General features: G+C 37.5%; 2 protein-coding genes across 3 annotated transcripts in view; one reads left to right on the forward strand and one right to left on the reverse strand.

The window, feature by feature from the left end:
- Positions 1 to 27358, reverse strand: part of PALMD (palmdelphin) — a 44859-nt gene that overhangs the window by 14173 nt on the left and 3328 nt on the right. Inside the window, exons 2-5 of one of the 2 annotated variants that reach the window (XM_015870090.3) lie at positions 11871 to 11950; positions 8251 to 8296; positions 4676 to 4756; positions 1956 to 2086 (exon numbers count right to left, since the gene is read on the reverse strand). In XM_015870090.3, coding sequence (XP_015725576.2) covers positions 1956 to 2086; positions 4676 to 4756; positions 8251 to 8295 — 257 coding nt within the window. In that variant the 5' untranslated portion in view covers position 8296; positions 11871 to 11950. The remainder of the gene's footprint in view (positions 1 to 1955; positions 2087 to 4675; positions 4757 to 8250; positions 8297 to 11870; positions 11951 to 27358) is intronic. The other variant, XM_015870088.3, reaches the window with a different exon arrangement.
- PLPPR5 (phospholipid phosphatase related 5) overlaps positions 1 to 27358 on the forward strand; it is a 302682-nt gene that overhangs the window by 5485 nt on the left and 269839 nt on the right. The window contains exon 2 of the mRNA XM_085511237.1: positions 15204 to 25947. The gene's annotated coding sequence lies outside the window, so the exon portion shown is untranslated. The remainder of the gene's footprint in view (positions 1 to 15203; positions 25948 to 27358) is intronic.

The raw sequence follows: 27358 nt of genomic DNA on the forward strand, positions 1-27358 counted from the left end.
TGGCAAAAATTCAAGTAGAGATTTATCAGGCATATTTCTATAGTTCAGCTATTACAGGCTCAGATATATATTAATTTTATGAACTCAGGAACTTCACCTTACAATTCTTTGGTATAACATATGTGCTGATATAATGCAGTACTAAGCAAGCAGCCTTCCTATTCATAGTGAGTCTGCAGCCAGCCCTTGAAATCTTACTTTTGTGTGTGTGCATATATGTGTAAAATATACATGTTATTTAAGTAAGTGATCAAGTACAAATGAATGGCTTGGCACTCTTATTTCTCCTTCGTTAAAGCATAAGTGTATTCAAAGCCTATGGCCTCCTTCTAAAGTATTTGGAAGCTTCTAATTCAGGTAAACTTCAAAGATGCATTACCCTTTCTCAATTCCAATCTGGAATTAAAACAGAGAAACTAAAATTTTTCTGATGTTAACGTACCTCTACAAATCGAAGGAGACTTTCAGTTTTGAAGTTCTAGTTTAATTACTGTTTTCTGCTTGTGACTGTGATAAATTCAGCTCAAGTTATAAATAGCTTATATGGATGCTGATATAATTTCCACAACAAATCTGCACACTAAATCTGGTTCATGACTTCAAAAAACAAACTTTCCTCAACAAAATTATTAAGGCACAAAGGAGGCTTCAGCTAAATGTCCAGCTCTTACTCAAAGTCATAGGATTTTTTAAACTCTACTCTAGTTCCTAGTACTCAGAGAAGTGTTGAACTGCCAGTGGGCTGGTGCAGAGCAGCTGCCTGCTCTGTGCAACTTCCCTGGCACTCTGAAGCCAGCCTGTCCTCACACAGCTCCTTTTCCTGGTGATCACACTGTCATGGGGACCCATCTCACATCTTCGTAATTACCACCTATGGGAATGTTTTCAGAGCACACTGTCTATTTTCTACTACTCCAACAAAAATTCGGCAGAGGTACCTGAAAAGCTGTTCTGTTGATAAAAGTGCCTTCTAACAACAAGTCAGAATAATTATAGGTCAAACCAGAACTAGGTTGCTGCCTGTCAGCAATGAAAATTATCATTTGCATTAGAGGGAATGAGTAAGAAGGGAAGTTGGTAGTGAGATAACCAGAGGAGATAATCTTGGTGACAACTTTGCCGAAGGAGTGCGTAGAAGAACAGTGGGGTGTGAGAGAAGAGCATAGAGGAAGGCACCACTGAACTGGAAGAGTAAGGATGATGATTTTTCTGAATTTAAAACAATAGAAACACTTCTACTTGGCAGTGGTTGCTAATGGGAAGTACTATCAATGTTCCTGGATCTGGTTTATGTATTGAATCTTAATATTTTTGGGAAAAGCTACATTTGTCTAAAAAGCACCTACAGTTACATCCAAATAAATTAAATACAAATAAAGAAAGATGTTACTGAGGTTCAAATTTAGCCCTGTGTGGGAGGGCAGCATGATGGAATGAGATTTATAGTAGTGTTTTTTATAAAGGTTACAGGAAGGCCCTGACTTCGGGTTAAAGTGAGGACAATGGGATGGAAGATATGCAAAAATAAGGCAAACTAGGCAGCTTGTACTGTTCAGAAGTGCTGAGTTCTGGTAGAAGTCAGGTACAAAAAGCTGTGCAGGATCTACTGAAATAGACCTTTTTAGGTAATTTACTGTTATTCCAAAATTTTAACTATATCTACCTCAAAGTAAAACCACACTCTGTGGCTGGCTTACCATCAAGTACAGTATGACTTTTTATCATAGCAAGGAATACTCTTCAAAACATTGTACAGCTTAAGAAAGTTCACAACATAGAAATTTACGTTTTGTGTGCTGTAGTTTTAGCTGACCAGAAAACAGAGTGGATTGCTTTATGCTGCGCATCAAACCACTTCCATTTAGCCCTTAATGACACTGTAATCTTTCACAAGGAAGAGAGAGGTTTTTCAGGAAAGACTATTTTAAATCAGAGGGGCAGCAGTACTCCCCTACCTGAAAATGTCATCTTCCAGCTCACGAGTTTGCTGTTGGTCCTCTTGATTTTGCTTCTGCATTTCTTCCTGCTCTTTCGGAGTAAGAGAACTGAAGCCATCCAAGAGCCATTTTTCTCGTAAGGCCTTTTTCTGATGGGGGAAAAACAGAGAGAGTTGTACTTTAAAAACTGGGCTAGTCAGAAACGTATAGTGTTTGTCTTGCTGTCATAGGTGTGTTTTGAAATCTTTAGAGAGTTAGCAATGCAATGGTATCTTCTGAGTTTACAGACAACTTTTTGTCGTGAGGTTGCATGTGAGGGCCAGCTGGTGGTGGAGGATGCATATGAAACTTTGCTGCAGTTAAGTGCATATTTTCAGCTGGCTTCATGCATGACACAACTGTTCTGATAGAGCCTGCAGGTATAATGGGCTTGTTGGGAACTCTGTGGCAGTCTTTGGTAGTAGTATTTTGCAGCAATTGGTAGCCATGTTTACAATCACACTAGCCCTGCAGGACAGTATTGTCTCACAGTGCTGGATCCTAAGACATTTGCAGGAAGCAAAGGCTGCTCAAGAATTCAGTCTTGAGCCTTGATTCTGGGTTTTCTTGGTAGCCTTTTCCAACTTCATGGCAAAGGTATTTTAGGCTCAGATAAAATAGTTGGAAATACTTTTACTTGATCCAGTAGGTGCTTGTAATTCAGTATTGGCGTAATTCCTATTGATCACAAAATACTGCTCTCCCTAGTCAGAGGGAGCACAGTTATCTCTGAATCAGAGCACAGATTTTAGTGATAGGAAGCACTCCTGGAAATGTGAGATTTTAATCTTGGTTGGAACTGACAGCTTTGTACTGCTGGCTCAAAAAAAATAAATCTGATTCCTTGTGAAAACTGCATCAAGGCTGGCACTGTAGACCTCAGAAACTGATAACATCCATTGAAATCAAATCAACAAAAACGTTATGTTTATTGTAGGTTAGACCGAAGAAAACAAACTCCCTGAATACCGACATAACACAATGGTGTTATTTTTGCACTTTCCTAGAATAGTTTGCTGCTGCTCACAACTACGTATCATGTAATCCCCAAAATTTTCTTAGCTGCTTCTGGAAGAGTGATTCATTACATGGCAGAAACAACCTTTGAACAACATATAACTTTTAGGTGTTTGTCAGAGTGGGCTGCTCTGCAGAGGCACTGGCACAGTGGTGCTGTCAGGTTTTTATCTTTTTTGCTGTCAGCATTTCCTTCTGCTGTAAAGTGTATTCAGTGTAGTACTAGGCTTGTGCGTGTTTTACCATGTTGTAGCTCTAATACAAAAGCACGTTTCATATAGGTCTTGTTACCTTCAGGGAAAAAGATGTTTATACACTCCGATCTAACAAGACCATGGAAATGTCCAGAATTCTGGAAAGTGACCTTTCTCTTCTGTGGTTCATTGTTGCAGCTCATGTGACTAATGTCTGCAAATTCTGTGAATGACATCCTACACATGCTGCTGGATAAGTCCACTGTAATTAACTCTTGACAAGGTAGAACCAATGCTGAAAGATTTCAGCTGTGCCCCTGGAAGGCACGCGTGTTTTGAATTTGCAGGCTTTACTCTCACACTGCTAGGACAGTTTATCTTATGGTTTGCTGGGAGAAGCAAATGCCTCCCTGGAGGCTGGATGTGGCTCTGGGCAGCCTGGTCTGGTGGTTGGCGACCCTGCACATAACAGGGAGGTTGAAACTGGATGATCATTATGGTCCTTTTCAACCCAGGCCATCCTATGATCTGTATAAGAGTGGGAGTAAGGTCACTGCTCTTGTATTCTGTAAAGAACAGTAGTGAGGAATAGTGGGATGTCTACAACAGATGAGTTACTCCTTCTTAAAAGAAAGGAGAAAGAGTCATTTGGAATTAATAAGTTAAACTTGAAATATAAATTGCAGCTCTCCACATATGTGGAGGAACACAGTCACACATTTGTTATTAGTTATCAGATTTGGAAGATATATCTTTCTTACTTAGGTAATGCACTGTGTGATTACATCTGTCCTCACGGTCACTACCTTGCAATAAAACCTTAAGCATGGAGGACTTTTTCATTGGCTTGCCTGTCAGTTAACTAACAGCATAACTTGCCTTGACACAAAAGAGAAGGTAGATGAAACCTGGGAGCAGGTGTCTGTTTTGAAGGGTATTGTGTTTTAAATATGCTTAGTAAGATATGCCACACCCTAAATATTGCATTCCACGTCTTTCTTGAAAAACAGTATCTGCTCCTATATGAGTGCATATAAAGCACGATATAGGGCATGTTTCTGGAAGCAAAATTAGGATTTTTTTTCCTTCCCCCTCTTCCTGAAAATAAAATAATCCAATTATATCTCCTGATTGCGCCATCTTCCTTACTAAGTGAGGCTGTAGTGGAATTAGGGAGTGAAAATATCCAGTCTGAAGTGTAAGGCTTAATTTTCAGCTTGTTTTCTGGCTTGAGTCTTGTTTTATGTCACAAAAGTGATTGAATAGCATTAGCTTTTAAGTATGATTAAGTATGATTTCCATTTATTTATTTATCAACAAAACTTGGTGCTTATTAGAATCAAATGGAGTCCTGCTATGATTTTAGAAAGCCCTGAAAATTTGATAGTAAAAGCATGACTTTAAATGCATGAAAATTTGCATTCCAACACTTTTATTCAAGTCAAACAACTTAAAGCTGTCTTTAATTATATAAATCCAACAACTTACCTTTAAATGCTGGTGTTTCAGTTTTTCCTCTTCTATTTTTCGACGTTTCTGTGCAATTTCTTCTTGCAGTTTTCTTTTGTCCTATAGTTTGAAAGAGCAGAACAGTTTTCTTGGTGATGAAAACAATGTGGCTTGTTTGTTAATGAGAATAAAGACTAATATATCCCTTTTAAGAGATGGTTTATCCAAGAGCTGGTACTTAGAGATAAATCATCTGTTCTTGGACCTTCACACCTTTCTTTAGGAAATATCCCTGATCTCAGTATGTAACTGGCCTTTAAGTAACTGATCGTTAGTTGAGTGAAGCGTGGCAAGAGCTTGTGTTTACAGGCTGATAAAATATGTGAAGAAAGAAAAATCTTGGATGAGGTTTCTAGCCAGAGATTGAACTCCTACTTGATTTATGGTATTAAAAACATTCCCAGTTAATTCAAATAATAAATAAACACCAGTGGAGATATGAGTTAGTCTGCAGTTTGAAATGAAAAGTAGTAAATCAAAATGCTGCACTGAAAGAAATTTTTGAAAGCATAAGTATCTGCATTATAAGTGACTGTAAAATTAGCAGTATGTTTAGTAAACTGTTCTTTTGACTGTTCCTCTTGTTAGAATGATGTACTAGTTTTCCAATCTGTATTTTTTTTCTCTCAATTTTTTTCTATTTCTATCCTTTGGTGTTCTAGATGTATTTTAATTTTCCTAGTTTGTAATAAGGACCACCTACATAATTATCTATACAAAATAGGTTGAAATAGGTTGTCTTCTGTATAGTTACTGAAAGAAAGCTTAAGATCCATTGCCAGAAGCTAAATTCAAAAGATGTAGAGCACGCAAACCCGGTGTAGCCAGAATAATTTTAGAACGTTATATGACACTTCCTACAGTGCGCTCTGTGAAACTTAGTCTACAAATGACATCTTGCTGTATAAAGTTTTGACTATTCATGCAGTGCAGTAGATGTCTGCCCCAGGTACCTAAGGGATCCGTGCTTCCTCTGAACTCCACACTGTGCAACTGCACAGAAATTCTCTAGTGCTCTTGGGTTAAATGTGTTCAAGATTTACTTATTTGGAGAAGGCAGCTTCATTACTTTCCTTCTGTTGCGCATCAGTGTAAGTTAAAACTTGATCTTCTGATGTAATTTTCACTCCTACTGAAGCATGTGGGACTTCTTGACTTTTGATCACAAAGAATCATGTATCAGAGTGGGTCTATCTGAAAGAAACGGAAACACGCCTACGGACCGATGTCTTTCTAGCTCTCTTGCGTGCCAAGTCTGCAAGTTTGCGGCACCTTTCTATGGCCATGCCATATGCTGTTAAAGCCAACAGAGCAGCTCATGTTCTAGCCAACATGTTTTGCTTTCATGTTGCTTTCCAGAAGTGGTGCTTGGTTACTCAGAGTCTTACCTGGAGGTATGGACGTGCTTTTCTAGTGGCATAAGACTGCAGAAATATTGAAATTAAAATCTTCAAGAGTTTCTACTGTTATTAATTTTTACTCTAGAAAGGAGTATTTGAGAACCCAGGATTTCCCTTTGCTGTTCCTCAGTGTTTGCTACAGCAAACGCCGTAGTTTTTATTTTAAGTTATGACAGTCTCTCCACGATGAGAGCACATGGAAGCTACATAGAGAAAGAGTTTCTTTTCAGAGCACGACAGTATCAAAATATTGATTTGGGTTTTTGCTTATTGCTGTGCTATTCACAAAAGATATGAAAGAATTTGAAGCCCCCCTAGTGGCTGTGAGAGTCATATGCCGTAAATAAGTCAGATACTTAACAACAGAAACCAATTCACTTTTAGTGCAAGTGTTGTCTGCTGGTATGCATACCCAAATGCTCCTTGCTATCCTCTTTAGGATCTTATACAATAAACATCTTGTAGGTAGCACAACCAGATTTTAAGGTTGTTTGGAATAAATGTTCCTAAAGCCATGGAATAACTTGTACTCAAAGTGTATTATTTTCTTATGTAGCTCAAACTGTTGATTCTGAAAGCTGATGATAACTTCATTTTATCTAATCTCTTTCGTTTCTTCAGTACACTGAAGAAAATAGCCCGAGTTGTTTCAATTAAATGCTCTGAACTGATGGACAACTTCCAAATTAGAGAGCAAATATTTTATGCAGCAGGTGTAATAAATGAAGTTGTGGCCAGAATCCAAGAATGAATTCCTGTAAGACACTGGAGGCTGCCACAGGCTTCTAAATATATATATACACATATATATGTTTTATCCAGTATTCCTCTGGTAGCAAAGTTGCAGCCAAAGGATGCTAACCTTGTTATGCACACAGAAATCTTTGGCAGAGAGGAGTGCTATCCCTTTTGTCCTGACAGATACCAGGAAGTACTAAAATACTGCAAGGCCTGGATTTTTTTTTTCTCTGCAGATCAAAAACATTTATTATCTTTTGAGCCTGTACACTAGAGACAAAGTCCAGGTTATGAGTTGGGTTTAAACACCATTAGAGTAAACAAAATTCTCCAACTAAACAACCCCCAAACACTTCAAATGATCTTATTGTAGGTTTCCATCAGTAAATATGATAAATGGACCTACTGGCTTCTATCAATTGTTATCTGTTGAAAACAATCCCAAATCTTATTCAACTCCTTTAGATACTGAGTTCTTGCACTTCTCAGTTCTAATAAGCTTTGTTTTTAAACACTGTCCACAGTTTATTCAGATATTACTTGTAAAGAAAATGCTTCTCTATCATGCTAAAAGAGTGAAAAATACTTTTGCTATAGTTAGTACTATTTTTTAAGAGATCTTGTGACAGTGGGTAATTCTTCTGCAGTTTTCCTCTTATCCCAAGGGGCCAAATCCTGTTTAATAATTTGGCAACCTAATAGCTTGAAGTGGAGGTGAAAGCAGAGGAAAATTTGATTTGGCCATTTATTTTCATAGAGTTAACATATACATATATATTTAATAATTCAATAAGTTAAAACACAGACTTTTGAAGTAGATTCCCTTTCAGAAACAGAAAAGATTTACTTAAGTCTTCAGCTTTAATTTCACTCAGCCATTATTTTTCCCCTCTTTGGAAAATGACAGGTAGGAATTTGCTTAATTTGAGCTTCTTTTTATTTATTTATTTATTTTTAAGACAGTGATATTTTAAGGTAGAGCATCAGTTCTGCAATTTTATTTAATTCCATAATGCAAAAAGGAAAAACTTTCACCTCTCAATTTTGTGAAGGAGTAGAACTCTTAGTTGTTCTGGAATTCTCTATCTGCCTTTTGACCTGCTGTCCTTCAAGCAAACATCTGATTGTGATGATAATAATATGTGTTTTAGACTGCCAGTAGCAGCTTGTACACAGACTTTCACTGCCTTAAATTCAATTTGAAAGTGTAACGCAATCAGCAGTAAGATCAGTGCAGGCAAATTAACTGTCTTAGATCAATAGCTTATAAACCAGGATCAAAATGAAACAATTTCCAGTAAATGTAAGTCTTTTTCCTTCCTGGGATGAAGCATTCTTCAGGAAAAGCACAGTAACCCATTAATACATTATTTCTAAGCTGATTTTTAAAAGCAAGTTAGAACTATAAGTACTTACTGTTATGGCCTGGAGTCTTTCCTTCAGCAATTCAGTTTCCTCCATTCTAGAAATCAAAAACAGAGAAGTAGTGGAGAAAAACAGAATGAGACCATAAGCAAAAGGCTCTTGATGGGGCTGCAAGAAACAGCTGAGGTGATTTAATCCAATTCCAGAGCAGAGGGAAGGCAGAATTTTTGACTTGTCGGGAGAGTCCCTGAACAGACGAGCAGATCAGTCCAGACAGACACATGTAATGAGGGTGTGTAGAAGAAGCAGACGTAGAGAGTGCTGGCATGAGTTGACTGACAAGTTGGAACAGTGGAGCACAAGCCCTTTTCCTTCAGAAGCTGCCAACTCTTTGTTTTAATGCGCTCTGTTAGCGTGCCATTGCTTCTTTAACTGTTAAATGCCCAAAACAGAATCTGCCAGGGCTGTGGAAGAAGTAATATTATGTTCCTATTTCTTTCTTTCCTTTCTGAATGCCTCTGGTGGTGAGCAGATATTTTGAACTTAAGTGTTTTTATTTATTGTGAAGCTTGTTTCACCTGCAATGTTTTAACCCATTGTAATGCTAGCAGTGTAGCCAGTGTGGGGTTTGTAGAGTCAGCACCTTTAACTTGATTCCCAAAGTGGATTTTTAGAGAAGCTGTATTCAAAGCTGGAATAATGTTTTAGAGATACTAACCTAAATGAAATGAATTTTAAACAGTTGGTTGTATGGCTGAATGCTAGTATTAGCTGAGCAGTAATTGCTCAGATTATCTCAGACTCAGTGGAAGCTTTGTCTAAGTAAGGATTTCAGGATCATCATTTCAGTGTCTAAAACGACAGTGCTGTGTTATGTGACTGCAAAATGACTCTCACACTGAATTTCCATTCTGCTGACTTGAAGTTGTGTGTGTGTGTGTGTGTGTGCACTTCTGCTGAAAACTGCATTATGCTCCTTAAGGGAAGGTGTACGTTCTGACCTTTCCAATTCCATGAGTGGGAGTCAGCCTTCCAACATCAGCTTAGGAAACTTGCAAAACAAGTGGAACAGCCTTTAGTGAAATCCAGTTGTGGAAAAAGCTCTAACACAAAAGCAAGATAAAGATAAATGCAAACAGCATGAAGTCATAATGTGAATCTGGGCTCTCTTAGTATCATGTAACTTCAGTCTTTGCAAGGGTGCAAGGACACCAGCATGAGAGTCAGCAGGTTTTGCTTTTTTTTCTTTCTACTAATAGACTGAGATGACTGATCTCAGCAGGACTGGGTGAGATGTTTTACTTTACATGTCAGTCTTGGCAAATCAGTCTTGTTCATAACAAATTCTAAGATGCTACAAGATCGAACACTTGAAGTTACATACTCATAATCCAACAGGAACAGATATTTATTTTCTATCTCCACTTTCTATTATGCCATCCCCAATCTGCATATCCTAACAGACTCCTCCTCTGCACACAGAGACTAATGATGCGTTAATGTGTTGTTTCTGCTGTGATCCTCCCTGAGGTTTTGTTCAAACATGCAAGATCCCGTGCTTAATTCTCCAATGAAGATTATTATTTTTGTAAATATTAATATATGCTTCACTTGGTCAGCACCCAAAATTAAAAAAAAAAGTTACCACATAAAAGCAAATGAGAAGTTCAAAGACAAGTGTATTGAGGTATATCAAGAACTAGATTGCATGGAAATTTAAATGTATTTAGTTCATGAATTTGAGAATAAGTTCAACCACTCTTCTGAATTAAAGATACTCTTGGTACAGAAGCCAGTAGAGGCTTTCTGTTTAATCTTTCCTAAATGAGTATAGGCTTCATTTCTTCTTTGTGTTCTTTAAAGTCAATCTTAATATGGAAGTGCTTAAACACTTTGCAATTCACATAAGCATAGTTAAAGCAGCAAATGATTACATCAGAAATAGAGAAGTATATTATTATCTGTTCTGATATAAATGGGATTCAGTTATCAGTGCCTGAAGAAAGAGACCAGTTTTGCAGGTTCAAATTTAAAATAAATAGGACTACATTGCTTTGAATTTCTGTGATCTAAAGTATTTTATTAATCTTATGCTCCAAAACTAATTTAAATGTTAAAAAACCACCTTACGTATTTACAGACCAGAAAAGTGTTTACTGTCATTCCCTAAATTAAAACCCAGATGTTTAAATAAACCTGAAGATGGCTATCTAAAGCACTCTTAAAATGTTTTAAATCATATATATTCTCTTGCTACGTATGCTCTGTTGTTCACTCAGTAGGTTGTTTTCCAGTTATCTTAATCCTATTTGAAATGGGATTTATGTGCAAGAGAAGAAATGGACCAGCTGTCACTCTGTCTGCCCCTTAAGCCTGCTTCACCAATGGGAGCATCCACAGGGTCATGTTGTCAGATGAGTGAATTTTAACAGCTGTGTTTTCAGTAGACAAGATTCATTAGCCTGTGTTTCCCTTACTGGCAACTGTATTATTCCTTGATTTTCTGAGTTATGCAGATGTTTGCTGTATGGCTGTGTGATACAGGTTGTATTTTTGAGGCTTCACTTCTTCCCTTGTTTACTTTCATTTTGTACTGGATGCCTAATATAGAATTAATAGTGTGAATGCAAAGCATGTGGTGAAGAGGTTGAATTATGAAATGAAACAGAAAAGTGGGCTGAGATGTAGGAGAATGGAATATTAAAAATCCAGAAGTAGGACTACAGAAGCACCATCTCAGTGGGAAATGCAGATTTTATTGTTCATTTCTAGAGCAAAAACTGAATATTGGCACAGAGTAATCCCTTTTCTTCAGAACTGTTGCAGCTGTCCCTCTATAGAGTCTGTACCCTACAAACAAAACCATCCTCAGTAGTATAATTGTCACACTATGATTTTCTTTGGAGGAAAAACACAAATAAGTCAAAGTTAACACCTGTGTGATGAATTATAGATTATTGGAGTAAAATGTTCATTCTAAGGACAAACATCTTGTTAAAGATAAGGAGAAGCTTTCTTACACCTTTTGGAAACTACTTGTGAAGAAATGAGTTTGAAGTGAGTAGCACTGAGCAGATTCTTACCTGTTGGGAAGATAGCCTGTACTTATATATATACTATCTTTATTTAGTTTTGAAAGATTGGTTGCTAATTTCACCTTTTTGTGCATCTTAAACTGTTTTACTTCTTGATGAGTTGCTTTTGTAGAGCTGCTTTCATAGTTCCTTTCTCTTTTTTAGGAATAGAAGAAGGGTCTCTCTTACACAGCAATGAGGTGAATTTTGTATTCTTACAGTGAGCAAATGCACTGTTGCTGTGCATGTAGCCTTGAATTTCTGACAGCAGAGGAACGGAGAGAGGATAAATATTATGGAGGGTCCCTCACTGAGAATGCCATAGCCTTCTGTAAATTAACCCAGAGCCCTGGTGTTCGAGATACCTCAACTTTTTCAGAATCAAGATTTTGCTTTCTAAAGGTAAAAAATATCCCAACAAGAATTAAAAAACCTGAAAATCTGAAAACTTGTGCTTATTCTTGATGAAGTAGGTAGAAATGCACAGCTAACATATTTAAGTAATTTTACCTGGAATTTTTGTTAGAGGTTTTCTTACTGGCTTTAAGCTATTTCATAGAATTTCCAAGTGGAGTGAGGTTCATTTGTTTTACTCACATTCTGGTTTAATGCCTTCAAAGCTGAAGGTGGTTTACACCATTAGTCTGCAAAGCACTTCCAGCTGGTTCAGTCAGCAGCATGTTAATGTTGCACAATAAGTAACAGTGTTAGTCCTGATGAACTCAGCTGGGTTCCTTGTGGTGCTGATTTTTTTGCTAGAAAGTGTGACTGTACTTCTTATTGATAGAAAACTTACCCATCTATAAATGAAGTATATGAAGTTGAGTTGTATATATATGAGTTGTAATGCACCCATTGCATTACATCTCTTTTACTTTAAACTGACCCATTTACATTGTAAATAATTTTGTCAGACATCCATAAAATCGTAAATGTTCAGCTAAACTGACAGATGTTTCATAGAATAATATCTGTTTTCTTAAAAAAGAAGCTTTAAAATGAAAATGAAAAGAAAGTTGAAAACTCCCTGAATGTAGTATTTCATATATAAATATGTGTAGGCATACATGTATATTAGCAATTAGTAAGGATACTCAGTATCTTTATGGGAATATGTATAGATGTAAATACTGCAGGTAGGGCTATGTGTGACTATCACGTTAATCATGTATAGCATGTTCTACAGTGGACTTTTCTCACTGTTTTCCTTCCTTGGCTAAAATATCTACGACTCTGTTTCTGTAGGTCTCTACACCTTTAATGTAGCAGCCTGCTTAGTATGTAGGATTGCTTGGACATTACTGAGTGAATGAGAATTAATGGTGCTTTCTTAAATATTTAAGTTATTATCCAGGTTGTATTGGTTTGTGTATTGAAGGCGTGTGTTCAATTGAGGTGAAAATGAATAGGGGAAAAAAGCATGCACATACATCCTTCTATTTAATTACACAATATTAGAAATCATGTAAAAGTAAATTGTGTACATTTCTGGGATTCTAGTGGAAGTTCATAACCTAATCCCACTTGACTGCTGGCAGAAGTTTGATTTTTGCCTTGAGGGCCAATCTTGGCAAAGCAACACTTGAAAAATTTTATAACCTACCAGACAGGTCTTCTACTGTAGTGTATTTCTTACTTCATCTCACTGAAGCAAAAAGTACCCTACTATCCCAGTTCTTACATTTTTATGAAGCTAAATTCTACCATTTTTACTTGTTTGAGTAGACACACACCCTGAACCTCTGGGAGGAAAAGCCTTGAACTATTGTGTTTCTGTTGGTACAACTCCCTTCCTGTTGCTATTCATAACCATGAATATATAAGTCTTTAAAAATTGAACTAGAGAAACCACTGTTGGTCATTGCCTTCAATTGTTTTCAAAACATTGATTATTTTTATTATATCTTACAATAAATCTTCTTGTTGATTATCTTTCAATATTAGAGAGAAGTACTTGGAAGACAGCTTGGGCTCTATTGTCTCCTCCACATCAGGTGTGTAATGCACATTAAGTGCATAATGGAGTCGATCTATAAATGCTATTGTGCTAAATATAATTAATCTTGCTCCATTTTCTAAAATTACACAGTGAGATTTGCCAGTCTATCAATAGATTTTTAGTAAACTAAACATGTTTTGGTAGCCTATTTCACATTCACGGACACTTGTTGCTCTTGGTTTTTATTTATTTTAGAAGTGTTTTATGAAACTAAGAATGTGGGAGGCTTTCAAAAGCAGCTTTAGCAAGCTGTTATTTCTCATTTAAATATCACAATTCAGTGATTAGTTTAAATGTAATCACTGTAGTGACAACAAACATGAGATTCTTAATAGAATGGTTCAAGTGCTTACATAAGTGATAGTGTATTTGTCATTATACATATGTATATATTTAATGAAAATAAATAAAACCACAGTTTGAAATACTCAGGATTGCAGCCTTAAACACTGTGGAGTGCATTGACTGCAACTTAGCATTTTCCAGCTGCTGCAGATATGCATGTCTAAGAATAGTGCAGAATTTTAAATCCTACCCGGACAACTGTGTGGGGGATTCTTTGCAGGGCTGTGAAAGTTAGCTTTAGTTGTGCAGTTAAGTTGTTTTGCTACAGGAAATCAAATACCTCATGAGATCCCAGGGAAAGTAACAAAACTCGGACTGTTGCTTTGTTGTAATGTAAACTGCATGACATTGTTCTGATTCTTGTTTGCTGGTGATCTTGGAAAGCACAAACAACTGTAAATGGTGTTAGGACTAATAGGAGAGCAGAGTAAAATTAGGGCCACGTACAGAAACACTTTGTGTTTATAAGTACTGTGCTCTGAGTGGAAATGCTGCTGGTGGAAGTTCTGAACATTTTGAGGTGAATTGCTATAGATACAGAGCTGAAGTAAGAATTCCTTAGCTGGGGGAAACCAGAAGATGCTAGGACAAAACTGATGATAGGGAAGCTATTCAGCAAGCACTCCTAATGACTGGCCTCTTGTTTGCTGCAGAATAGAAGCCGTGTATGTTACATCAGTTTATTTCCATCTCCAGAGGCATGGGCAAAGCTCTGCTCCCCTGGGAATCTGCCTATCCAGCTTTTGCCTGTAGCAAGGTCTACTCTGAATGCTGGAGCTTGGGTGTTCTGCAGGACTGGATTATCTTCTTTGATGGCTCCTCAACAGGAGGAGGTTCTTTCTCCACCCACACTTCCATCTTTGTTTTCCAGCCACTTTCCTTCCTCATCTGTGATCTAATTGAATTCATTAATCTGTCAGGAATGTAATTAAAACAAGACACCACCACAACTAAAAACCTAAATCATTGAAAGCCCACTATGCCAGCAGGTTGAATAGGCTCTCTGAGAATCAAGAGGGACAGCAGCATTAAGGGCTAAGAGGGAATGGGATTCTGGCTGGAGGTGGGCAGGGAGAGAAGGACAGAGATGTGACACCTGGCAGCAATAAGTTGTTGGATGAACTCAGCCATCTTGCAGACCCAAGGCCTGCCTCACCGCTTATTCCAGGGATTGAGACCTCTTACACTGACATATATAATAAGCATGTATGCTTAGCTGTTTATCTGAAACTTGAAACTGCTGTGAAAACATGATGACTTCAATCTCTAGCAATCCTTCCTGTACTTTCACTTGTTCTCTGTCCTGCACTGTGGGTGGGCAGAAAGTATCTTCATGAGATTTGTTTTGTGCAAACCCTTCCTAATATTAATGTGGAAATGATAAGATTATGCAAAAATATGTTGTTAGCAAAACTGATAAGATTATTTGTGGGAGATAACTCTTGTTGCAAATGTATGCCTTTTTTCTTCAGCAGAGCAGACCTATTTCATGCTGAGGTTTGTTAATTGGTAGCAGTTGCTGAGAAAACTTGGAACTTATCAGTCATTAAGACTGTCAACTTCAGCTGTTCCCTGTTCCTTCGTAGTGCTGGTAGGTCGTCTGAATAACACTGGGATTTTGACTGAATGGCTGGAGCCTATCAAATGGAATACCGAGTGATGCAGTGCCAGGAGCTGAAGCTGAATAGTCATCTGCATGCCTGGGACAGTATGTCACCATGTTAGATTTTTCAACATTCAGATAAGAGCACCTTCAGTTTAACCCCTTGTCTCAGAGTGATAATTATTAACAAGAGAAAAAATACATAGTGTAATGGGATTTTCTTTTTTATTCTTGTAAGGTGTATTTTGATTGCCAGGATTGTAGTCCTTTTTCATAGCTATATTTTCTTACTGGAAAGATAATAGCATGTTTCTTCTTTTCACCTGAATCTGAAGTGAGTAGCCTGAGTAATATTATACTACTTGCTTTGTAGCTCCTGAGGGTAAAATTACATGAGAAGTCTGAACAGATATAATGACTGGCTGGTGCTGAGAGAAAGCATCTTGCTTCTCTCTCTCACAGCCTCTCTCCCCTGGATATTCATTCCTGTAGCTTAGCTATCAGCTCCCTAAGCTGGCGGGAACCTAACCAAGCAAAGAAAGTGGCTATTACTGCGCTGGTGAGTCACATCATAGCCGAGAGAAATCTGATGAGTGACAAAATATGGCAAAGGAAGACCGTTATAGGGTGGAAATATTTGGCTCCTTCAAAACGTAAAGTGGGGGGGTGGAAAGAGGTGGGAGGAGTGGGAAGAAAAGGAAATGATGGGAAGCTGTTAGATAAGCTTCACTGTTATATGCAAATTATCTTTAACACAATGCAGGAATGTTTCAATTCCTTTTTTTTTTTTTTTTTTTTTTCTTTTTTGAAGGCTGAAAAGGCTTTTCAAATGCTTTTGGCAGATCAGAGGTTAACATTTAATTGTGATCTATGAATAACACAAAAAATAATCTAGCTGCAGGTTGTATGAAAAAATATTTCAGGGAATATAAAAGTTCTTCTGTTGTTCCACTTCGTCTGGTCATATCTAAAGAACTTCATGTCTAATATTCATATGAAGGCATGCATCCATCATCTCTCAGCCCCTCATTCATTTCATAATTCTGTAAATATCTCAATATAATTTTGAAGCTATTATTTTAAATTCCTATTCTGAATATTATTTGTGTTAAAAGTTGTTGGAATAAAATAAAAATGAATTTACTTTTTTTTTTTTTAAGAGTATCCTGCCACCAACACAAGTTAAACAGCTTTTGCAGTTAAGAGGGATCTTGAGGAGTAATATCTCTTCTTGACAGAGGCAGTAAATGGCTTTATACTCACTTGATCTCAGAGAATTTCAGGAGCTAATTTCCCTTGCTAGCAGATCTGGTAAATCACTGACTTTCTGAAACCAGGTTAAAAATATAAAACATAACATTTAAATTACGTGTGAATTCTGAAGAAGTGCAGTATAGAGCAAAATAGCAATTTGTGCACTATGAGCCAGTATTTAACTATGTTCAGCTGACTTTGGCAGCTTTTGAGATACTGACTGGGGGACCTCTCCTGAAAAACACATGAAGATGTGTACAAGGGATTTTCAGAGCTGTGCGAGTGCTACATCTTTGTACTAATTGGGCAGGTGATGGCTGAGCTAACACTGCCTGTGGTGTGCTACCATCTGCAAAATAGCAATTGTAATTGATGATGCTTGTAGTGGAATGTGTCTGCTCAGTGGCTCCTGCTAGAGGACTGTAAACAACTCTTCTTCCGAACTCTAATTTCTTGGACTGCATCCTCTTGCCTTAATTATCTTATTATTATTGCAGCTTTAGCAAAACCAACATGAGCTCCTGGGCTGTGACATGGTACTTTCACCAAACTGACAGTGCCTATTCTCCAAAAAACCTTGTGTGAGCCGCTTTCTCCTCCCTGCTTAGACATTATCCTAATGCCTTATGTTTTGCCTGTCCTTTATTAATCCTATAAATCCTCAGCAAGTCTGTCTACCTCTGTCAGTGTTTTGTGAGGAAGGGAGGACGCTGTTTTTCAGGGTGGTGGAACTCAGTGTGCACCACCAGTCCTTAGGGGCTGCTGTCAGACTGCAGTTTGAATCCCCTGCTTCAGGAGTCCCTTGCTTAAATAGTCATGAAACCCTCAGAGCAGCTTTAAGCACTCATGGGGCATTCTGAAAGTATTCTTTGCATATCTGTCCCCTAGGTTGTCTTTGGATAATGGCTGGCTATTGCTTGTGGTGTTGGAGTAAAATTAAATGACAGTTTTGAAAGCAACATGAATAATACAAGAATAAATACATAGGACAGACTTTAAAATATCACGAACAAGAATGAAGCAGTGAGGATTTCATTCTTGTCACACAGTGCTATTGAAAGAGAAAACTGAGTCAGCACAATATCTTGACTGAACTCTTTTTTCTCTTCTGGAATATTACTTTAAATTCTCTAATTTAATTCTAATTGATTAATTTATTATTTAATTATTTATATATTTATATTATTTTATTAATTAATTCTAATTAATGCTCTAATAAACTTGACTGATTGATTAGCCAACAAACTGTGATCTGGTTTACAGGAATATTCTTAGCTAGCGAGATGATGATCACCCACTCTAACTTACAGTTTCTTCTAGTACCTACGTATGCTCAGTTTTAGGCATGAAAGTGGGTAAGAATTATTTTAATTTTGTTTGTATGTCATTTGATTATTTATTTTGCCATTTAGTCATTCTGAATAAGTGGATTCTCCAGAGTAATGAAAAGATTTACAACTCATGAATAAAGAGCTACGTCTTTCTGTGTAAATGTGCGGTGATAACTAAATAGTTGCAGATCTACCATGAATTCTCATTTACCTACAGATTAAATTGATAGTCTGCCTGGGTTAATCTCATTGTGTTAAAAGTTTACAGAAAGTCTCTAATGGCATCTGCCTCAAATCTGTTTATTTACAAAACAGAGTTGTCTAATCAGGCTTTTTTTTTTCCCCCCTTTCAAATTCTGGTTTGATAGTCTCATATTAACAGTAAAACATTACGTAGGAATAGCTGAAGATCTCTATTCTTTCACATACTATGAAAATTTGTAAATAGAAGTGTTTTGTATTACTTCTTTCTCTGAGAATCCCTGCGTGAGGCAAATGTAATTTTGCCACGGCCTGCAGTGCTATTCAGAAATGACAAATTCCGCATATGTGCTCTTCTAACAAACTGAAGCTTTTTTGTTTTTAGAATCAACATGTATGTAAAGTATAATAAAAATGACAGTACTAGCTTGCAAATATTATAATTCAGACCCAGTAAACCCTAGAGCTAATACAACAGGACAGTATTCAGTGGTTGAGATTTTATGTGCCATTTCACAGTAGGAAGACGATGTGAACTAAAACAAACTATAAGTAGTGAACTTTTGTACTCCGCAGTTTTTCAGGTCCATGGGGCATTTTTAAAAACAGAAACCGAATGAGAGAAACTATCTACCAACATCTGATTCAGTTGTTTATCAAGATTCCTAAATTGGAGGTTATTAACAATTCCTGCTTTAGGATTAATATAATGGATGGGAAAATAATGTCATCATTACAAATTCTTCTTTGTTCATTCAATAAGAATTTTAAAAGTGCTACTGTCCTATCTTCACTGTTGCAGAATAGTCTTTTGCAATTCTGATGTAGAAGAATAATTTGACATCATTCTGAAGAAGAGTTGAGTGGTACTTTCCCAGCACTTTGATGGATCAGAATTAGTGTGGTACAGTAAATGAAAAGTGAGTGATGCTGCACAGGAAAGATGCAGTTCGTACATCACCTTCATCATGTTAAATCTTAACAGTATTTCTAGTGACTTCTAACAGATTGTATTATCGAACTCTTGTGGTGTTTGAAGACAGTAATAGCCTCTTTCACAGAATTTTGAAGCCCCAGCTGTGGTTTCTTTCCCTTGCAGATATCGTTTACTCTTGAATGGAGAGGAATAATTTTTTTCTTTGCCTTTCTTTAGGACAATAAGAAAAATGCAGCCGTTCACAAAGTTATTGATTTAAACTGCTGCATATAGTATAGTTTAAGATTCTTCAGTGAGATGTATGATGATATTAGAAGAGAGAAATAATATAATCCAGAGAATTTTTTACTTGACAGCCTGAAGCCTTTTGCAGGAAAAGTGTTGGGTAGGCTGATACAAGGTCTAACCTTCTGTTAAAGGAAGGTAATATAGTGAGTACCAATAAAGGGAAAATAATTACTCATGCTTATTTGACATTTCTTCTGGAAAAGCAAATAGAGCTAATATGTAAAAGCCATGCTTACATGAAGGCAATCCAAGAACACAGAGACTGGTAAAAAGCGAAGAAAAGAGTTCACTGTTATGGCATGATTTGGAACGCTAGCAGGCTGTGTTCTCATAAACAAGAGTCATTTCAATAGTCTCACATGGAGGGTCATACGTTTAGGAAGGATAAAATTCATAAGACTAAGGCATTGTCCTGAAAAATATTGATGCCGAATCATGCAAGCTTGTAGCTGAAATGCCAGTTCTGCTGGCAGTGTTTCCAAGAGGATGCTAAACTCTTACTGAATGATAGAAAGATTTAATAGTTAGAAACCATGTACTGTAAAAGGAGTTCAAGGGGTTCTTCAGAAACACTTTATAAGAAATGGAAATTTGACATAAAAGGTCTTCCTACTTTAGCAAAATATTAATGGAATATGGTGAGTGAATGTTGATAGGTGAAATTTATGCGCATGAGAAGAGATTTTTATTAGGAATGCTGAGCAGTTAATGTAAGAAGATCTGTGCACAGTCTGCTGCTGCAGACTGTAATGAAATAAAAAAGTGGAATGTGTAAAGTAAAAATTACGAAGTCTGTGGTAGAAACCGGAAAATTTCTTAGCATGGTCTGGAAAATGTTGAATTAGATGGTACAAAAATGGGCTAATACGGTGTCAGCCAAACTTGCTTGTGCTGTTCAATACTGTTTTGGCCATTAAACAAGAGTTTCAAAAAAACTCTGTAGAACTGCTATTGTCATAAGAATTTTTCAAATTACAGCACATGAGAATTTGCTTGTTGTCACAGGCAGGTGGTGTTTTTTAGAAGTCAATTGGGAATATTTGAGTGAAATCTGAATTATTCAGAATCTATCTAAAATGATAGTTACCCATTTGGTAAAACAGATGTTGAAGAAATCCCTTTAAATTGCACTTTTACCTTCCAGATACTCATACTCATACAAAATAGGGATTGCAATTGACAATGGCTGTAGTGACATATTGTTAAAGTTTTGTTACCAAAATAAAGGCTAGTCCAGAAAAGAACTAGAACAGCTGCTTGAAAGCCCTGGAAGTCTTTACTGCTTACCATGAAGTATGAACTGCTTATGTTTCAGAGTGTGTCTCTTTTATTTCCACTGCAATAGGCTTCTGTGCATTTCTGGTCTTTATAACTTATATTTTCATTAATTATTTTGGATGGCTTAGACCCAGCAGCAGGCTAATAGACTATAGTCGTCATTAGCAAATGTGATTTGCCCTTGAACAGTCTCCTATGCTAATCTTTCTATGATATCACCATTCTTTTTCTGGGAGTAGCTGCATTTGCTAAATGCAACCTGCCCCTGTCAATTTGCCAAGTGAAGGTCCTGTCGTGATTTAGTACCTCTCAAAAAAATGTTTCAGTATGGCTTGGCTGACTTCTTCATTCTTTGCATGCCTAGACTGTGTATAGTAGACTGTCTTCATAGAGTGCTACAGTTCAGATCTCATCTTTATGCCCTTCTAAATCAGTAATCAGTCTCATTATGCACTAGTAGATGACAATGCTTAGTTTGGTGATGAGGAGTGGCATTTTTCACCCTGAGAGACTGGAGGATGAAATGGGGGCTGCCTCAGGATTTCTGTCATAGCTTCTGCAAGAGGCCCTGGCTGTTCTGAGACAGAGCAGAAGATGTAACCCAGTAAGCAGCGCTTCTGCTAAATCCTGAGCCTCCTGCAGCACTCAGGTTTTCCTTAGGGATCAGCCCAATGGCATGAAGAAGAATTGTCTGGAAGTGATAGCACTTCTCACTTGGCAGAAGTTCCGTCTTGGCTAAGTTGCAGCAGTGTCGTTGTCTCAGTTTAATCTTTGTGACAAGGCTGTTGGCTGTAGCAGGCGCAACTGCTCCTTACAGAAGTGTTGCATGGGTGCATCAGGTTCAGGACACAGGCAGATTTTCATGAGTACTCAGTCAGCTCCTGTTTTCTGAAGATGAAGCAGGGAGCTCTGAACAGAGAAGAGCTCTAGAAATTCTGCCTCTGTCAGCAACATGGAAAGTCTCTTTCCCTGTGCAACAATAATGTATTCATGCAGGGAACCGCTGTAAGTTGTCTGGATTTTAGAGGGGCTGTTAATTGACTTTTGAAAAGAAAAATGTGGATTTACTATTTCTGAGCTTCAAATCAAATATTTACCATTTTTCAAGACAGAAGGAATTAGTCAGTGTTAATTATTGTATGGTGTATATATAGTACAAGCAGCATAATGTTGAATAGAAGAGGTAATAACACCTCTCTAGTCGCCAGTGTATATCAGCAAACTGTATATTATGATTTTTTTCTCAGAAACACCTCTGCAACTACCCCCTTCTTCATACAAGTACTGACCACTGATAGAATATGCAGCCTGTGCAGTACTGGATATTTTGTGAACCCTTGGACAGGTAGTAGTATCTGCAGTGATCTTAACAATTAGAGAATAAGGAGGCCTTCATAAAGATTTATCTCTGAATTGGTGATGTTGTGCATGTGCTACGTTTTCCAGTAATGTTAGAGACTTTATCTGTGCTGGGCAAAGTGTGCTGTTAGAAAACAGGTATTTAATCTACCTTAAATAACATTATATGATTCAGTGCTTAGTGTGATCAAAGATCATCTGGAGCTACTTGGAACTTAGCCTTTTACTCTTTTCCCTTTAACTATAACTGCATAACTCTTTTTAAAAGAGTTGTTTTTTTGTTGTTTGTTTGTTTGTTTTTTAAGCTCCAATGTCTGTTTATTTTAGACAGTAATTTTATAGCATTTAGTATTTTTTTCCTGAAACTGCTTTCCCTATTGAGAAAGGGCGCAGAACAATGCCTTAGAGGGTTACAAAATGCAAGGGAATAGATGGGGGGTGGAAGTTCATGGTCTCAAACACACACTACATGACAGTAAATTGAAGTTTCTCATGAATAGTCATAGGGATTGACAGAAAAACATCTGGTGTTGGGAGACTTGACTGGGCTGTAGTACTAACAGTGAGTGAGATGGAAGGGTAAGTAACTCCAGAAAAGGGTATCACAGACCAGAGGGGGAGGTGTGTGTGGGAGTGGGAAACAGCAGAAAAAATATACAGGAAGCCCACTACTTCCTATTGATTACTCTGATTTCATTTTATATTTAATACCTTTTCACAACAGTCATTAAATTATGGACGTGTCTTAAGTCTGGAAACACTGAAATAGATCAGACTTGAAATTTTGGAAAAAAAGTCTTATTACAAAGGTAACCTAAAGAGCATATAAAACAGGAAAGAGATTGTGAAAATCAATTTGTGGTGAACTCTAGGAAGTTGACTGATGTGTGAGAAAGTAAGTTTCTGAAGAAGCAGCCTTCGTGTAGGTTGGTCTTTTGTCTGACCAAGAGCAGGTACATAATAACTACATGAAAGTTCTTTGAGCAGCAGTTTGGTTCCCACGCTAGGAATGAGGCAGGGCTTGCTCAGCTGATACCTCATTCTGACGCATAAATTGAGTTACAGGATGAACATGGAGCAGGAGTTGCTGTGGCATCAGTGAGAATAATAACAGAGTAAACTTCCACCAACCATTGTTTGTAGAAGTAAGAGCAGAGGAAGGGGGACCCATAGCACTTCTAGTATTTTTCAGCTAGAGTAAAGGGTGAATTTTTGAAAAAGGGAAGAAATTGGCCTTGCTCCAAGGATAAACCTGCTTGGTCTTGTATGTGTCAGCTGTCTGAAGTGGATGAGTAGATTCGACATGTCTTGTCAGATCCTAGCAGGGTATGTATTGCCTATGCAGAGGGATGGGTTGTGTTCTGGCTGGTAAAGAATGGATGACACAGTAGGTTAAGTACAGAAACAGCATAATGACATGATCATCAGGCTGCATGAATCTTAGTGAAAGCAGAAAGATACTGTTTATGCTGGGATTTTAAGACAGGGTTCTCCCTCAGTCCTGACATGATAATACTTCTTCCTGAGCGTACTAGCAGTTCTTGTGTGTTTTTGGACTAGATGAAACTAATGTTTCTAAGGAGGTGTCCCTAAGTGCTGGTAAAGCATGGCTCTCAGAACTGCGTGAGTGTTAATACGCATTGCAGTTACTGATCCCGATCCTTCAAGACTGCAATGCAATGAAATTGCATTGTAATTGTACATAGAAGTAACAACTCACGGTGGCTAGGGCTTCATTATATGGAAGCTGATCCTCATTATACAGAGCCTGATCCTCTGGGTCTAATCACCTGTTCAGATATAGCCTAGCTCCCCCTCTTCATGATTACATGTGCTGTAAATAATGTACAGAATCAGACCTGCTATTTGTGAGGAGCAATGGACGCTGTAGCCCACCATGAGATTTCAGAGGACTTTAATCCCCTGAGTTACAGCACAAAGTTTCCCCTTGAGGGGAAAAAGTAGCTTTAATTATTTTGAGATATCAAAGTCATTAAAGAAAGGCCTGGCTGTGCAATTTAATTTCTCATTTTTTAACATCCCCTGGGATACTGCAGGCTTGGGCTGCAGGAGGGGAAGGCTAAACAGCTTAGCATTTCATCTGCACCAAGGGAGCCAGCAAAAAGAACATTACTCATTTAATGGTCAAAACTGACTGGAAAACTAGAAGTGGTTTTCAGTGTCATGGGTAAGTTAGGTTTTAGCTCATTCATAGTCTCCTGAGGATAGGTCTCTAAAATAACTTTTCTTGTATCTTTCTAATACCACACACACACCAACTTTATCCTCCTCAGCAATGACTTTGTAAGGAAGATTGAGTATCATTGTTCGTTACCTTGATGGATGCTAGGAATAATAAGCAACCTGTATCTATCCTCCACCTTGAAGAACTCCTTGTATATGGAGAAGAAGTTTCTACTGCACTTTAATTTTCACCTCAAAGAAGGTCATTTCTGTTTGCTCTGTAAACTTCTTGGAGAGAACATACTTGTTTTGAAAGAAAAATTCTTGAACATCAACCAAAAATCTCACTTAGAGGATGAACTGTGCATAGATTGAAGTACACATTCCAAAATAGCAGTTGTATCTTATTAGTTAGTATAAGCATCCCTAAAGTGCACATAAGTTTGTAGGTATGATTAAGGTTTTGTTTTACTATGTAGAAGTACACGTTGGTATATACAGAGTAATTAGAAAACTTCCTTATTTCTCAGTCCCAGTATAAAAAGACTCATAGAATTTGGTGACTCTTTTTGGACTCTACTCAGCAATCCTAGGACATGGTGGTCTCAGCTGTGCAGGGGCTGAGGTGGCAAAGAGCACCAAGAAATGAACTGTAGCTCAATGAATTGTAGCTCAAAACACATACTTTCAAGTTATGTCTGGACACATTCAAGGTCAAGCTTAATGTCTTGAAACACAATGTGTTTTTGGGAAATGATAGCTAAGAATTAAGTGTGTTAAGGAATATATCTGTTCCTGCTCAAGTGCAAGACAAGCTGCATTAATGTGCTTTGCTGCATTAAATTACTCTGCAGGGAAATTATATGCCAAGCAGTTTTTTGGAAAAAAGCAATTGTTAATTTCTAACAGAAGCGTGTGCTCAAATGGTAGTTAAGATACACATCAGCCAGGCTGTTCTGCAGTCAGCTGGGAACATCATACTCTTTGCATCCAGGGAGATTCTGCTTTCGTTTTTTGGCTATTACTAAAACAGGACCAAATAAATTCCTTGGGTAGTTTTAGAGTCTGAACAGTTACAGTTGTATAAGGGTCTGAACTTTATCTGATAATTCCCAATACTGTGACTTCAGCATCATGTAGTTCTAGCAGGACTGACGTCATTTACAACCTACAGCTAGTTGCAAATACTTGGAATTCCAATTCATGTAGCAGGTAAATACTTAAGGCCATCACAATGAAACTCTGGTGGACAAACTCAAGCTTGTTGAAAAATATTTGTTAATTTTCCCACTTTGTTCTTCCATATAATAGCGCTATATTTTCCAGCTCTCTCTTTGCTCAGCTTACTTTGCCAACATCAGCTATTTCCAGACTAATGGAAACTTTCTTCTGAGTGAAGCACGTTATACTGTCATCTATTTGAAAATGGAAAACATTTGTTGTCTTTGTATACAAAGAAATAAGATCTTACCACAAATATAGAAGCAAAGCACTGTTTATACCCAGATCTTAAATCTGTGTTTGAAATAGCTGTGAGCATGAAAAAAAGGATGGGGAATACAATGGAGGATGAGTAACCTAAACATCTAATCATGAAATGAAAAAATTATTCCATTAATTTGTTTCTTGAGCTTTTTATTCCCACAGGAGTTGTTCTTTTTAAAAAGGAAATGTGGCAAACAGGAAAGGAAGGCATTTAAGGAAGAAGCTTGACTGTAGCTTGAATTGTTGGCTTGGCCTTATCACATTCTAGAGAGAGGAATGGAAGATGAATGGATACACGCCCAAATTCTGCTGCTGTCATCAGCAGAAATTTAGAACCAGGCACAGGAGCCATATACCCACATCCATGTGGAGCTGTTAAAGTGCAAAGTTCTCTGAGCCTGTGGTCTAAGGTACACTTGGTTGGTCTCGTTGTATGAATGGTAATGCTTAGGTATTACAGATACAGATATAGCCAGAGCTATCTGTAACCTACCAAAAGAGGCTGTGTGTACTTTTTGGGTCAGGGATTCGTGGTGCTACAAATCTGGATTGCTTTCTTTGTTTTTTTTTTCTTTTTTTTTTTTTTTTCCCCTCTCTAGACAGTATTTTCAGGCCTTCCAAAAGAGCATACCTGCTGTCTTCATCTTTTTCTTGCAATCTACAGCCACAGTGTGGCAGAGTGTTATGTTAAGGATATAAAATTCTGATCTCTTGAGTAATTTCTCAGTAAAGAAACCAGTGCAAGGTACCGGTTCATTTTGCATATTTGTATGGGCCATGTCATTGCTTAGAAATAGCTGCTTTGCAGGATTAGTGAGTGACCAGTCATCCACCACGTGATACCTGGCCCTCAGCACAGATTTTTGAGAAGTTCAGTTCTACCTATTTGTTCTCATTAAGAGCATTAGCTGGAAGGCCTGTCAAGTGCTTTGTCAACGATCCCTCTAAAACCTTTCCTATACTTGTTAATTGCCTGAAAATTGCTATGGTATGCTCATTTCAGGGCTTACATTACAGGCTAAAGTACAATATTATAAAATAAACCAGGAACAATTTCACCTCTTCCTTCATTATTTAATTGGTCCAGAAGTCCTCACTGAGGTGTTTTGTTTTGTTTTTTCAATGTTTGGTTTGTCTAAAGTAGAAAATGATATGAATTTAAAGAATTAGGCTATTAGCATAGCATCACGAGTTTTAGTTCAATGCGTACCACAATGAATCCGTAATCTAATGCTTCTGAAGTCGTTTGCACTGCTCTATGCCCTTTAAATTTTGGACTAAACATTATCATCTATTTAAGCGTGAGACCTTCCTATGCTAGGAATTTTCCTTTATTGGAGCTTGGTAATCTGATGCTGTTGCAGTGCCTCTCGGTCAGTGTATGAAGAGGGATGATTGAATCCTCCTAGCTAGTGGTTAATAGATAGGTGTTACTAATTAGGTTTCCCTTTCATACTTAATGCTTTCTATCTAGCTTTTGAGAAACTTGACTCATGTAATCCATTTAGCATTCAGTATGGAAAGTTATTTTAGAGTGTACACAAGCAGAATTAAATAGAGTGAAAGAACTGCGTTGGCTATAGTAGAGTAAAGGAAAGCTTTCCAAGAGGATAAATGAAAATTCGCTGCTATAGCTATAAAAAAGCTGTGACTACACTTTCATGGTGTTTGCTAGGAATGCCATTGTTCACAGACCTGTGTGGAAATATACAGTGATAGAGAAACTCAAACTACGTTTCCACATCAAATTGTGAACTAATTCTGCTTGGAATTCCAAAACTTGAAGCATCTTTGAACAAGATGAAGAGTTGAATCTGCAGT

This window comes from Coturnix japonica, chromosome 11 (genome assembly GCF_054131305.1).
Source record: "Coturnix japonica strain WE chromosome 11, WE-NBRP24, whole genome shotgun sequence".
Taxonomy (NCBI): Eukaryota; Metazoa; Chordata; class Aves; order Galliformes; family Phasianidae; genus Coturnix; species Coturnix japonica.